This window comes from Cavia porcellus, unplaced genomic scaffold, assembly GCF_034190915.1.
Source record: "Cavia porcellus strain 051 isolate PalLab524CR breed Dunkin Hartley unplaced genomic scaffold, mCavPor4.1 scaffold_40, whole genome shotgun sequence".
Classification (NCBI taxonomy): domain Eukaryota; kingdom Metazoa; phylum Chordata; class Mammalia; order Rodentia; family Caviidae; genus Cavia; species Cavia porcellus.
In genome coordinates this window covers 3,654,796-3,667,557 of record NW_026947523.1, presented here as the reverse complement: position 1 = coordinate 3,667,557, position 12,762 = coordinate 3,654,796, and the positions used below count along the sequence as shown (strand labels likewise).

Here is a 12,762-nt window from a genome sequence, read left to right as displayed (position 1 = left end):
AGTAATTTCTATAAGGGGGAAGAAATTATTACACATTAATAGAATAAAAACTAAGCAGTCTTCTTTTGTTCTTTTTTTTTTTTTTTTTTTGTCTTTTTCCTTTTTATCGGTACCAGGGATCAAACTCACGACTGCCTGCTTGCAAGGCATGCGCTTATGCCGCTGAGCTAAATCCCCAGCCCCATGCAGTCTTCTTTTAAAAACCCTAAATAGGTCACCTTTAGAAATTTCCCAGTCTGCCTACTCATGACTTGTGTACATTAGGATGTACATATGTCACACCTTAAGGGAGAAGCAGGGAGAGGGAGTTTTTAAGAAGACACCATGTTCCCAGAGGTGTGTGGGCCCAGCTGGGGGTGGAGGTGCAGGCCCAGGCTGGGGGGCTCTGTATTTCTCTGTGGGGATTAGCAGGAGCTGCAGGTCAGGGCTCCTCCTCCCAATAAAGCCCTGCGTTTACCCACCGGTCACTTTGTTCTTAAGCACGAACTGTTCAATAAAGTGCTCGTCGCACTGTGACTGGGAAGTGCAGGTGACTGAGTTACAGGCTCTGATCTTTGCCGCGTGCGGCTGTCTGGCCTTACCGTCCTCCGGCCGTGTCCGCAGGCCCCCTGGGAGGTAAGCCTGGGCTCCCGGGTTAGTGCACTTGTTCCCGTCTTTGGCGGTGTTTCTCGTGTACTTCTGCCAGGTTTCCACACACTCTGTGCGCTGTAGTGTTTGTCCCCTGTGAGCCTGGAGCTTCAGCCTGCTGGATCTTGTGCACCTTTCCTGAAAGCCCGAAATCGTCCTGTAGCTCTGGACACGCTGGCACACGTGTGCCGTGGGAGCTGCCCGCGGGGGGCCTTCGCTCCGGTACAGTGCGTCAGCCGCAGTTCAGTCGCAGTGTCCGGCATGCACAGGCACTTAGCACGCATGCAGAGGTAAAAATAACGCGCTTTCACGCCACGTATGGACAGAGAGCGTGGTTCACGCCAAAATACCTCCTTTGTTCTGAAAGAATGCTTAAGCTGAAGTGGATGGACGACACAGAGTCAAACAGCTTTTTGCTTTTTGGCCTGTTTTCTACAGAGCTGCCTGCATGTGTTCTTTGCTTTTCCTTCTGAAGCGTGTGCACGCGTGTGCGTGCGTGCGTGTGTGTGTGTGTGTGTGTGCCCCTCTTGTGTTTTGTTTCCTTGTTCCCGCTATTACATATGCTGTTTTTAGCTTGGTTTTTCCACTTAGGACTCCTGTAGCTTCCTGTTTACACGTGTGTGTTCATGGATTTGATTCTGCGTTGTGCTCTGGGCTGGAGCCCAGGCCTGGTACAGAGAGCCCCACCCCCGCCCTCTTTTGCCAGGTTGCTGCACGGACTCACTCCTGACCTTCCTGCCTCAGGCTCCCGCAGTCCTGGGGTTACAAGAGGGGCCCCATTCTCGCTTCCTGGATGCTTTTTGCCAGATGAATAGTGTTTCACTTTCTAGACCTACTGTATCATCATTGTTTCATTTCTTCCCTATAATATTTCAGTTGCGTTTTTAAAGAGATCTATACAAATACTACAGTAAAGAGTTTTCTTTCTTTTGTTCCGTTGTTGTGATGCTGAGTACTGAACACAGGACCTTTGCTCTGAGCCGCATCCCCCGTTGTGTCTTAAAATTTTTGTTGTGAGTCAGGGTTTTGCTAAGTTATTAAATTGCCTGTTCCTGAACTTGAGCTTGTAACCCTCCTGTCTCAGCCTCCCAGGGTGCTGGAATTACAGGTGTGTACCACCACACCTGGATCAGTCAACACTTTTGTACAAAACCTGTGGTTTTGGACATACAAACCTGGGTTATAAGTTTTTGAAGTTAAATTGCTGTGTGTGTTTTACAATGTTAGAGATTCTAAAAATCGTATGCGAATACTGCACAAGACTTGTGTGGGTTATAGCTCTTTGCAAAGATGAATTAATTACCATTTCTCTTTAATACTTTTCAGTAACCAGCATGTTCATTTGTTTTACATATCAGGTTACCTTTTCAAATGCTTTTATTAAAGATATTTTCAGGGCCGTATGATGGTGCACACCTGTAACCCCAGTACTTGGGAGCCTGAAGCAGGAAGATCACTGTGAGTTTGAGGCCAGCCTGGGCTACATAAGTAAGTCCAAGGCCACTGTGACCTACATAGTGAGAGCCTGTCTCCCTGTGAATGGTTTTTTCAGAAAATTAGCTTGCTGTCACACATAACCCTTCCCTCAGAGCTTTCCATTAGAGGCGCTCTGTGGCCTTCCTAGCCCTATTGGTTCCTAGCCCTATTGGTTCCTAGCCCTGTTGGTTCCTAGCCCTATTGGTTCCTAGCCCTATTGGTCCTAGCCCTATTGGTTCCTAGCCCTGTTGGTTCCTAGCCCTATTGGTTCCTAACCCTATTGGTTCCTAGCCCTGTTGGTTCCTAGCCCTGTTGGTTCCTAGCCCTGTTGGTTCCTAGCCCTATTGGTCCTAGCCCTGTTGGTTCCTAGCCCTGTTGGTTCCTAGCCCTGTTGGTTCTGCTTATTGACTTTTTCCTTATGACTCCTGAATTTTTTTACATACTCACTGAGCTTTTGTCTCTCTGTGTCATATTTCTTTCTGTGCTTGTCCAGTTTTGATGAATCTACTCTGTTTGTAAGCAAGGAGTGATGTGTGAATCTTAAGTTATCCAAGTTAATTACTTGCCTTTTAAAAAATTAGTTGTCTTTCAACTAAGTCTTTATGAAATCTCTGGCAAGAAACGGGGTTTAAATCTTGATTCTCGTGCTGCTAGTATGTGACCTGGGAAGAGTTCCTCAGCCGTTTCCTGCCTGTTTCCTGTGCCTGGGGAATGGGCTGGGTTTGAGTGTGCATTGCATTTCACTAAGGTGTGCTCCCCAGCAGAGAGTCCTAGGTGTCAGCTGTGTGTCAGCCGTTACCTCAGCACCGGTTAGTGCTGGCTGTGTGGCACACAGCTGTAACCCCAGCACTCGGGAGCTGATGCGGGGGGACCGCTGCGAATTCAAGGCCAGAGTGAGTCCAGGGCCGGCTGCCCTACATAGCAAGACGCTGTCTCCAGAAAAAAAGCCATTTAGTGGCTAGCCTCTCCTTTCACTAGCGTTAGCATGCAGTAGCTTCTTACGGATTTGGATCTGTGTCTGAGTTTTCAGCCGGTACAGAGGGAGCTGGTGGGCTGCTACTCTGAGGAAGGAGAATGCAAGGAGCCGTGTGTTCCATGCAGTCACCAGGGACGCAAAGCCCGCGCTATGCCAATGGCCGTAGTCACTTCAGTCCTGCTGGGACCCACGTCACTTGCAGTCTGTTGACATCGTGATCATCTCTTACAGCTTGCAAAGCTGTGAAGTGCTGCTGCCTCTGGACGGAAGGCCGGCTCGCCGAGACGGGTGAACTGGTGCGAAGTGCGTTCTTGTCTTCCCTGCTGCCCTTTCCAGAGTCTTACTGCCCCGCCCCCAGCGCCTGCTTTCATTACAGTGGTTGTAGAGTGCCTCCAAATGTCTGCAAGGAGATTTGCTCATCACTCTTAGTTTTTAGGAGAGTATTTTTCCCTGGCTATTATTTTCGTTATCAATATCCAAATGCTCATTAGAAACACTTTATTAACTAAGAGATTGGTTTTTTTGAGGCAGGGTCTTGCCGTGCAGTTCAGGCTGGCCTTGAGCTCGCTTTGTAGCCCAGGCTGGTCTCGAACTCAAACGATCCTCCTGCTTCAGCCTCCCGAGAGCTGGTGTTACAGGCGTGAGCGACGATACCCGGCTCAATAAAGATTTTTAATGGCTGAGATCAGGGGTGTTTCAGGTGGGGATAGGTCAGGGTTCTTTGGGGTTTACTTCGGGGGCTATCACAGAGTGTGGGCAATGGAAAGAATCTTCCCGGGCCTGTTTTCCATACCTCTAATTTTATTTTTGGCTTTTTAGCATGAAGAATTTCAAACACAGAGAGAAAAAGAATATGCAGGAGCCTGTGTCCTGGGCTCAGCATGGTCCTGGTGTCACTCAGGGTCCCCCTGGGCTCTGCCAGTGCCTTGCCTGAAATGGGGCTCTTGTGCTTCATGAGCCATTTGGAGGGATGAGGCACCTTCAGACCCATGTGCAACACACCTAGCATGTCTGAAGTATTCATGATAGAATTTAACATCAGCTCTACAGCATGCAGATCTCCCTCGTTACCCACAGAAATTCTTTCAAGTTCATTTTGTTGAGTCAGTGACAGAGGGTGGCCCCCTGGTGACTGCCTCGGTGCTCCGTCTCCACTGTCCATTCGTATTTGGCTTTCCCTGGACCCTCGTTCTTTTTCCTTTTCCCCGTCCCTTGCTGGTTGTTTGCTGAAGAAACGGGCTTGGTATTTGTGGAGAGGTCTCCTGCAGCTCCCACCTGCTGAGTGTGTCCCCAGCCACGGCTGATTTTCTCTTCCCCCAGTTGGCCGGGAAGGATGATTAGCTCCAGGGCCGTCTTGGGACTTGAGCTTGTCTGTTGTTTTGGTTTTCTGCAGTCTGTTTTACTGTAGGTGATGCACTTTCACTGCGAGGCATGCATGGTGGCTTGTCTTCGTGGTGGTGGTTTTTTTTTTTTTTTTTGGTACTGGGAATTGAACTCATGATCATGTGCTTGCCAGGCAGGCACTTATATCACTGAGCTAAATCCCTGGCCCATCTCTGTGGTCTTTAATGACTACCAACATGTAGTAGTATTCAGACTCTGCCTGCTCATTGCTTCTTTATTACCAGGGACATTTTATAAAGAGAAGCGTTCCCTAATCAGCCGCTAGGTTACACTGGTACCTTTTGGGTAAGAAAAACACCATACGTGCTTTATCTCTTCTCAGTGGATTATAAATCTTCCAGTCGATATGTTCATTTTGTAGCATCACCTGCAAGGTGATATTTAGTGATCATTATGAAGCCATAGCTTTAGGACCACTTGGCCTTCCAAATGTAAGATGCTGGCTGGGCCAGCCGATGGCATCCGTCAAGTCCTTCCTGATTCCTGGCTGTGGGTGTGACAATGGTCCAGGCTCATCTTGGGACATGCTGTGCCCCACACCTCACGTCAGCCAAACACTTGTTGAGGAGAGAACGGATCTAGAGATGACAGCATGGGCAAAAACCCACTTAACTGAAGGGTGTCCGAATCCCTGTGGAATTAATGAGTTGACTTAAGACGCTTTTCTTGGTACTAACTCAGACCTCAAATCTAGAGCCCTCATACTCTAATTAGCAAGTGAAGTGTGATTAGAGGAAAGATGTTAGAAATGTGTTGTTTCCCTGAGCACAGTGGTGCGCACCTGTGATCCAAGCTGCGTGGGAGGCTGAGGCGACAGAATCTCAAGGTCAAGGCTGGCTGGGCTACTTAGGATGACCCTTCCTCAAAGAGTAAAAGGGCCGAGCTATCGTCCAGTGGTAGAGTGCCAGCGTGGCACACATGAAGCCCTGGGCTCACTTCCCAGTGCCAGGAAAAGGTGTTCTTTCTTACGGTTTTCAGGTTTTTTTTTTTTTTTTTTTTTTTTAGATTTTAGAATGCTACATTAAAATATTACTGTCAAGTCTCCTAATTAGAAAATAGTAGATACAGATTTAGCAGTAACAGGAGGAATTTATCTTTGTTTTGAACAGTGTTATCTTTATTACCTAAATTTATAGTCTCTCTCACATTTCTTCAAATAATGTGTACTATGTAAAAGCAAGGTTTAAAATGTCTCAAAAAATTGTGTTTTAAGAGTTTTGTACAGGACATTTAATGCCGTGCAGTTGGTACTTGGAAGCTTCTTGTTGCGTGCTTCTATTTGATGTAAATTATTGTAGTAGCTGTATAAACTAACATTTTCAAATCATATCTTTCCTAACCCACCAAGATACTGCATGTAGCTTTATATTTACCCAGAAATTATCATAAGTCTCTGAAACCAGAGTTTTTTAACCACAGCACTTTGTTGGATTCCTGCGGACAAGAGATTAATGTATTTGACGGGACATTCATATCTTTACTGTAGAACTTGCATACTGGGAACACTGCAAAAAGAAAGTATTTGCATAAATCTTATATAGGAATAGCTAGTAATTTTGAGCACTTATCCCGCTGTTGGGAGGTATTTTTGCTTGAATAAGAATTTTTCTGATTGTTTGCTGCAGGAAGACAGTAATAACACATAATCTTGCATTCTCTACGGCAGATGTCTGTTAGTAAAAATGTCGATCCTAGTACATGTTAAATACTATCTTTTGTTCAGCATAAATGTTTCTCTCTTTAGGTGTGCTGTACACACTGACTTTCACGCTCACTGTAATGCTTTATTCTCATACTGTTACCTGCAGCGCTCCACTCACTTAGCTGCTCACGTTCTTCAGTCACTTTTCCGTGTCTGTGTAGGAAGTCCTGGCCACCATCAGGCTGCTGGATGTGCTGTGTGAAATGGCGGCCAACACCGAGCTGCTGGGCTGTCTGCAGGCTTTCCCCGGCTTACTGGAAGGAGTAATCGGTGAGTGAAGTGTCGCACACTGTCTTCAGTTCACAAGTCGTTGTCACACTGTAATATAAAACCAAATGCAGACCCTTAGTTTGCAGTTTTGTAAGAACACTTTTGAGACTTTCTGAATATTTGCTTTTGAGAGAAATGGTGGTGTCGTGGTCATGGCTCAGGCTTTGGACACAGAACACACCGAGACCACTCTGTAGGTCTGCCTCTGTGCCGGGGTGGGGACCCTGCTTGGCAAGATGAGCCCAGCGGGCCTGTGCTGGCAGGTGCAGATGCTCCCGCAGGAGTGTGTGTGACAGTTAGGCTGTCAGAGGGCGGTTGATGATTGTGGTTTTTTTTCTTTTTAAATAATGTAATTTTGCAACATCTGACAGTAAATGTTTCTCAGTTACATTTATTGAACACATAAAATAGTGTTTTACATGGATCCTATGCTTGTAAGAAAATTATTTTCAATAAGAAGCCATTAATTAAAGTATTACTAACTTTATTGACAACCTATCTGCAAAGTAATTCAGATAGACCTACTCGGTACAGTCAGCCTGTCACTCTCTATTGTATTTCCCTTGGAAAAGCTAATTCTGATTCTCAGCGCCCCACCCACTAGCAAAGGTGACCGAGTCTGAAGCGTAGCTGTGCTGGTAGGAGGTTTGTGGAAGCTCATCCATGCTCCTGGTAATCACAGACCAAACCTCGCTGACCTGAGACTCACTGGGAGGCAGGACGCGTGGGCTCTGCAGCAGCCCTGATGTCTCTGAGCCTGATTTCTCCATTGCAAAATTGGGAAGGCAATGGCTGCTTCTCTCAGGTTGCTGAGAGGCTAAGTGAGATGCTGTGGGATCTCTGCCACACAGCTCCTGGAAGAGGGTTTCTGGGGGCCGCCTCTAGGGGCTCATGGAGTGTGACAGTGTTATTTCTTCTCACTGTAGCTAAGGTGTAGGTCCATGGAGCACCTGCTGTCGCTCCGATGCTCTGCCATGGAGCAAACTAAAGCTGTCTCAATTTCTGCAGTGTGGGTCACTACGGAAACATTGTCTCTTAGGCCTAGCTGCCATGTTAGCAGCTGAGTTCTTGTATGACGAAGTTGGAATTCAAGAGGTCTATCAGAAAGGCGCAGGAAAATTTTTAGCTGACTCTTCTTTGTGAATGAATAAAAAGTTCAAGTCGCTGCCAAGCATTTAGCTTCGCATTTACACCAGCGCCTGCCTGGTAAGCATGAGGTCATGAGTTCGATCCCAGTACTAAAAAAAAAGTTCAAGGCAGGGTAATCATCATGGCTTCTGTCCCCAAAACTAAAGTTAAAAATAATTGTCATGTAAATCTTGTTACTTAAAGAAATGCTTTACCTTTATGTTATTTTAATCCATTGAAATAAATTAGATTTGTTTATGGAAATGTGCCAAATACTAAAACTTATGGAAATGTAGTGCCATGTACCAAGAGTTGTTTTTGGGCTCTAGATCTTCTCCGAGTGATTCACGTGACTGGAAACAACACCACAAACATCTTTAGTACCTCTGGTTGTGTCAGAGCGGAAGGTGACGTCTCCAATATGGCCGAGGGGTTTAAGTCTCATCTCATCCGTCTGATCGGAAATCTGTGTTACAAGAATAAAGATAACCAGGACAAGGTAAAGTTATTTTTCACTGTGTGTCATGTACATATATATTCATTTGGAATGTGGCATTTAGAATTTAGATTGTATTCATTTTGGAATAGAAGCTTGAGGTGCTTAGAAAGCATTGAGAACCTATATATATTATATATAGATATAGATATATAGAGATGTATACATCTATATATAACATGAAATAGTATGTATTGTATATTTTTCCCACAGATACTAGTGTTGGCCTTTGTGTGCTTTAGTTTGCCTTTGTCTGGGATGTGTCAAGCCAGCGCCCTTCCTTACAGTTCTCAGTGTTTGTCTGAAGCGAGTACATTTAGATACTCTCGTATCATGTGGAGAACAGTCAATAAAAACAGGTATTCGCTAGCCCTAAAAAGAATTTTAGCATGTAGTAGGCTTTAAAAAATGTTATTGGCCATTAATAAAAAATACGACAAAACCCCCTTACGTCTGTAGCCTGCATTATGGATGGTGACGCCGAAACCTTTTCCGGGCGCTGTTTTGCAGTGGACGGGAACGTAAGTCCTAGGTCTTCCGGAGCTCAGCGGACTGTTGGGGGAACCTTTTGTGCTGAGCAGTAGAGAGCTGATGATGCGGTAACGTGAGGCAGCGAGAGAGGGCTGTGGGGAGCTGCGGCCACTTGGTGCACGTGGCTGGCGTTCCAGTGCCTTCCTGGAGTCTGGCTTTGGGCGGCATTAATTTTGTTTTACTAAATAGGAAGTTTGTGGTAGGTTATAGTTTCTAAGAAGTGGACAAGAATCAGAGTGATTTCATGTATTTTCCTGCACTGTGACTTTGCTGCTCCCCCTTCGAGGGCTGGCATCTGTTTCTCCACTTCCTTGAATCTGCCCAGGACTTGTCCCTCTGTGAGAAGTAAAACATGGCAGAAGTGATCTAGTACCGTTTCCGGCAAGCCGTTAGCTGGCCCGGCAGCGTTTATTTCCAGCTTTTCTGAAGCTAGTCACTGTGTAAGAAGTGCTGCTTCCCTGAGGTCTTCATTCTGTGGGTGGTGACGTCCACGTGGAGAAGCTCTGGAGAAGGGGAGTCAGTGAAGAGACAAAGGGTCTGGTCAAGGGACACCAGGGCGGCAGACACGCCCAGGAAGCGCTCGTGGACATAGGTGCAGCCTGGGTGCCTTACCTGCCCGGGCCATGCCCTTAGAGCAGGCAATTCGGAACTCATGACTCACAGCATTGTAGGAAAAAGTGGAACATTTTGAGGAGAAAAGTTGAGGTTTCCTCTTACTAATAGCTAAGGAAGCTGCTATCGGACTAAGCCATTATAAACTTCAGACAGAAGAGAGCTAAGTGAAGACACTCAGATTTGACGCAGAACGCGAATTCGGGAGTGAAATTAATGGAAATTAGTGGAAGGGAATGGCACAGTGTTTGCCGTGCAGGGCAGTTCACAGTGATGGAAAACCAGGTCTTTCCTAGCTTGCAGGATCAAGGGCGGAGAGGGAACAACCTGGACCCTGGAAAGTGTGGGGAGGGTTTGGGAACGCCGAGCCTCAGTCGGGGTGTCCGCCGCCTCACCCCTTGCTGGTGCCTGAATCCCGCCCGTGTGCGGCAGGCTGCATGCAGCCAGGCAAAAGGCCAAACTGTTTTGGCCAAGGCTTGAGCTGCTGCTCTTCCATGGGCAGTTCTGTGTTTAACCAAGATAATCTCCTGCCAGAACGAAACTGCCAACACGTTTTAGGGACATGTGGTAGAACCCAGGATTTCCGTAGCAGAGCATTCACACTCTCCAAGTGTGACAGTGTTGGGTGTACAGGAAAATGTGCTGATAGTCAAGACAACATGTGATCAGTAAAGGTGAGCATGACGTGGCGTCTATGTTGACAGCGGTTTTAGGGCAGCGGCTGTAGCTCAAGGCTGCGGTGTCAGTTCACTTTCCCTTTTGCTGGATCCAGGTACCAGACATACATGGCTTCAAGGAGGTGGCTGTTTGGCTCATGGTTTCAGATGGCTCAGTGCATGTTTCCTGGCTCCACGGCAGAGACAGCATGGCAGAGGATGGCTTATCACTTCACTGCCTCTGGGAGGCAGAGCAGAGCAAAGAGTCAAGGATCAGATGCAGACCCTCAGGCCACACCTGCAAGACCCACCCGTACACCCCTAAAAGTGTGTTTTACTATCCCTTGGTGGCTGCCATGCCAGTCAAGTTGACAGTGAAGCTTAACTATCAGATATAAAGGAAAATGCGCATCATCTGAATGAAAAGATAGGCTATCCCCGCAGAGAAATAGGAACTGTAAGAAAGGGGCAACTGCCTGGAGATGTGTGTTCGCACGTTGTGCTGCTTCTCCTTAGCTTCCAGCTGGTGCTAGGGTAGGACTACTTACCTCTCCCTTGGAAAATTACTGGACTGATCTTTACAAAGGAAAGTTGATAGAGAGTAAGACACTTTACCTTTTTAATGACCAAGACTGCCTTTCTTGAGCAGCACAAAAGCAGTGGTTTTCCTGGTGTTTAACTATTCTTTTGTTGCTAATTTGGATTGGCCTCTTATAGGAGCAAATTACAGTACCCTGAAAAGGCTTACGAAATAACCCACTGGAGTGGGGATCAGGTTGCACCCTAAGCAAACACAGAGTGCACCCAAGTGCTGCTGTGTCCAGGTCACTGGGGCTCGGGGGAAGTCAATGGTGTGTTCCTGCCCTGTGCACTGGCTGATGGCACCACTGATTTCTGAGCAAACACTCTGGAATAGATGGGGGACTTCAGCCTCTAGTATGAGAACGCCTGTCTTTCTCTGGTTTCTTTCCTGTGCCATTAAAAGGCCTCGACCCGAAAGCATTTACAGTGGGAGATCTCTGGCCTTCTTGAGACCCTGAGCCAGCACTGCAGTCTTAGCCTGGATGTGCCCGGGCTTCTTTATTCCTGTAGCCAATCCTGACGCCAGCTGGGTGTTACCTTGGTCATTGGTACCGTCCGGGATGGAGTCGGAGCGCTTGGAGGCTTTGTAGTTTGGGGAAGTGAGGGCTGGGTACCTGCTTTGTCATGGGGCCGTTAATTCTCCCTGTGTTGTGTGGAGGGATTGCCCTGCTTTTACATAAGTTGGGGGCTTCAGGGTAATGTGGCTGTGTCTGCACCAAGACCGAACGTGTGAGGTAGGTGGGATTGGAGTCAGCACATTCCATGAAGATTGAGCCTTCACTCAGCAAAAAGGGACAGGGGTGATCACCTATTCAGTGCCCACTGTGCCCTGCACTGTGCCTTGTGTCACAGGGCTTGCTGACTTCATTCTGTTCATCAGCTTACAGAGCAGGACCTGCTAACCACGTTCTGAGGAGAAGCCAGCAGCTGGTCAGTTGCAGAGCCCGGAGTGGAATTTGGATTTGTTTGCCCGTGAGTTCCCAGGCTGCATCCTTTTCTTGCACTCTACTGCCTCTCATCTGGCTTCTTCTCAGGGGTTTGGAGGAAAAGGTTTATAGTGGACTGCCCAAAGGCCTTCAGACTGGTGCTGCTGGCCAGGCTCCCGGGGAGCTCTGTGTTGAAGTCTGGAGCTCTGGGGGTCTTCTCATCTTTCCCCATTCATCATTTCCTCCAGTGTTAACTGTCCCAGTCTTCAGGATTCTTTGATGAAGGAAGGCTGTCTTCCTGGGAAGGTTCCATTCCAGAAGCATCTGTGGCCTCCCCTTTGGACCCAGAATCCCAAAATCACACAACACACACTTTGCTGCCATCTTCACGTCCTGCCTGCTTCCCCTGGAGTGTGAGCAGGAGCCTTTTAAGCCCACCGTGTCTCTGCTTGTCACATAACCTCACCTGTTGCTGTGACGTCCACCTGCTGAGAGGCACCCTCTATCTTTGTCTGTCTCTCTCCATTTTAGAGAGTTCTTTTTATTCGCATTAGGTCACGTCAGCCTGCGACACCTCCATGAAAAAGACTGAAAAGATTTTATCGTCATTTTCTGAATTTAGAAACTGAGGCTCAGAGATTTAAAAGTGATTCATTTTGTCTAAGGTCTGTGGAGTGCGGAGCCGACAGCCGCTTTTGTAGGGGATGATGCACAGGCAGTGGTCGCACTATCTGGAGTCTGGGGAGAGGCTCTCAGAGAAGGGCCCCGGGGACCTGGCCTCCTGCACTGGCCGTGCCCGGAGCCCAGCGCAGGGAGCAGGCCGGGCTGAGCGAGGCCGCGGCACAGAGTCAGCAGGATGGGGATCGTCTTCCTCTGAGAGTCACGCCTTGGGGCCACGTGCCAGAGTCAGGGGCCTGTGCAGAAGTAGACGTCACCTGGTCTCCCTGTGACTGCTAGCTGCTAGCTGTTCCTGCCCTGCGTGCGATGGGTCGCTCGCGCGTTTCCCGAGTTGCGAAGCCCCGGATCGCCGGCCCCCTTCCGCGTGGGCGGGCCTGTAACCCTGCCGAGTCTCCTCTTACCTGGCCTTCGTGCCGGCCCGCCTTGCCTGCTGTTCCTTTGCCACAGCGGCAGTATACTATACTTTTCATCCTCTGTGAATGTACACAGATCCCGTTGTGGTTTCTGATGGAGAAGCACAGGATTTTAAGCTGTAGACGGGAAGAAAGCATTCTTCGGCTTCTTTATTAGAATAAGGAGCTCGGGGCTTACTCTTTTTCTTCCCATTCTGTTGTTCTTTACCATTGTCATAACTTCCTTAAGTTAATGTTTATTAGAAAAAAAAAAAAAAGCAAATCTTTTTTATTTCACGAAGCTAA

At 47.6% G+C, this 12,762-nt stretch overlaps 1 protein-coding gene across 2 annotated transcripts in view; it reads left to right on the top strand.

Moving 5' to 3' along the window:
* The window catches only part of Atxn10 (ataxin 10), a 135,234-nt gene that overhangs the window by 56,318 nt on the left and 66,154 nt on the right, over positions 1-12,762 (top strand). The window contains exons 8-9 of one of the 2 annotated variants that reach the window (XM_003461317.5): positions 6,347-6,455; positions 7,913-8,082. The exons of the other annotated variant lie outside the window; for it this stretch is intronic. Coding sequence (XP_003461365.1) covers positions 6,347-6,455; positions 7,913-8,082 — 279 coding nt within the window. The remainder of the gene's footprint in view (positions 1-6,346; positions 6,456-7,912; positions 8,083-12,762) is intronic. 2 annotated transcript variants of the gene reach the window in all.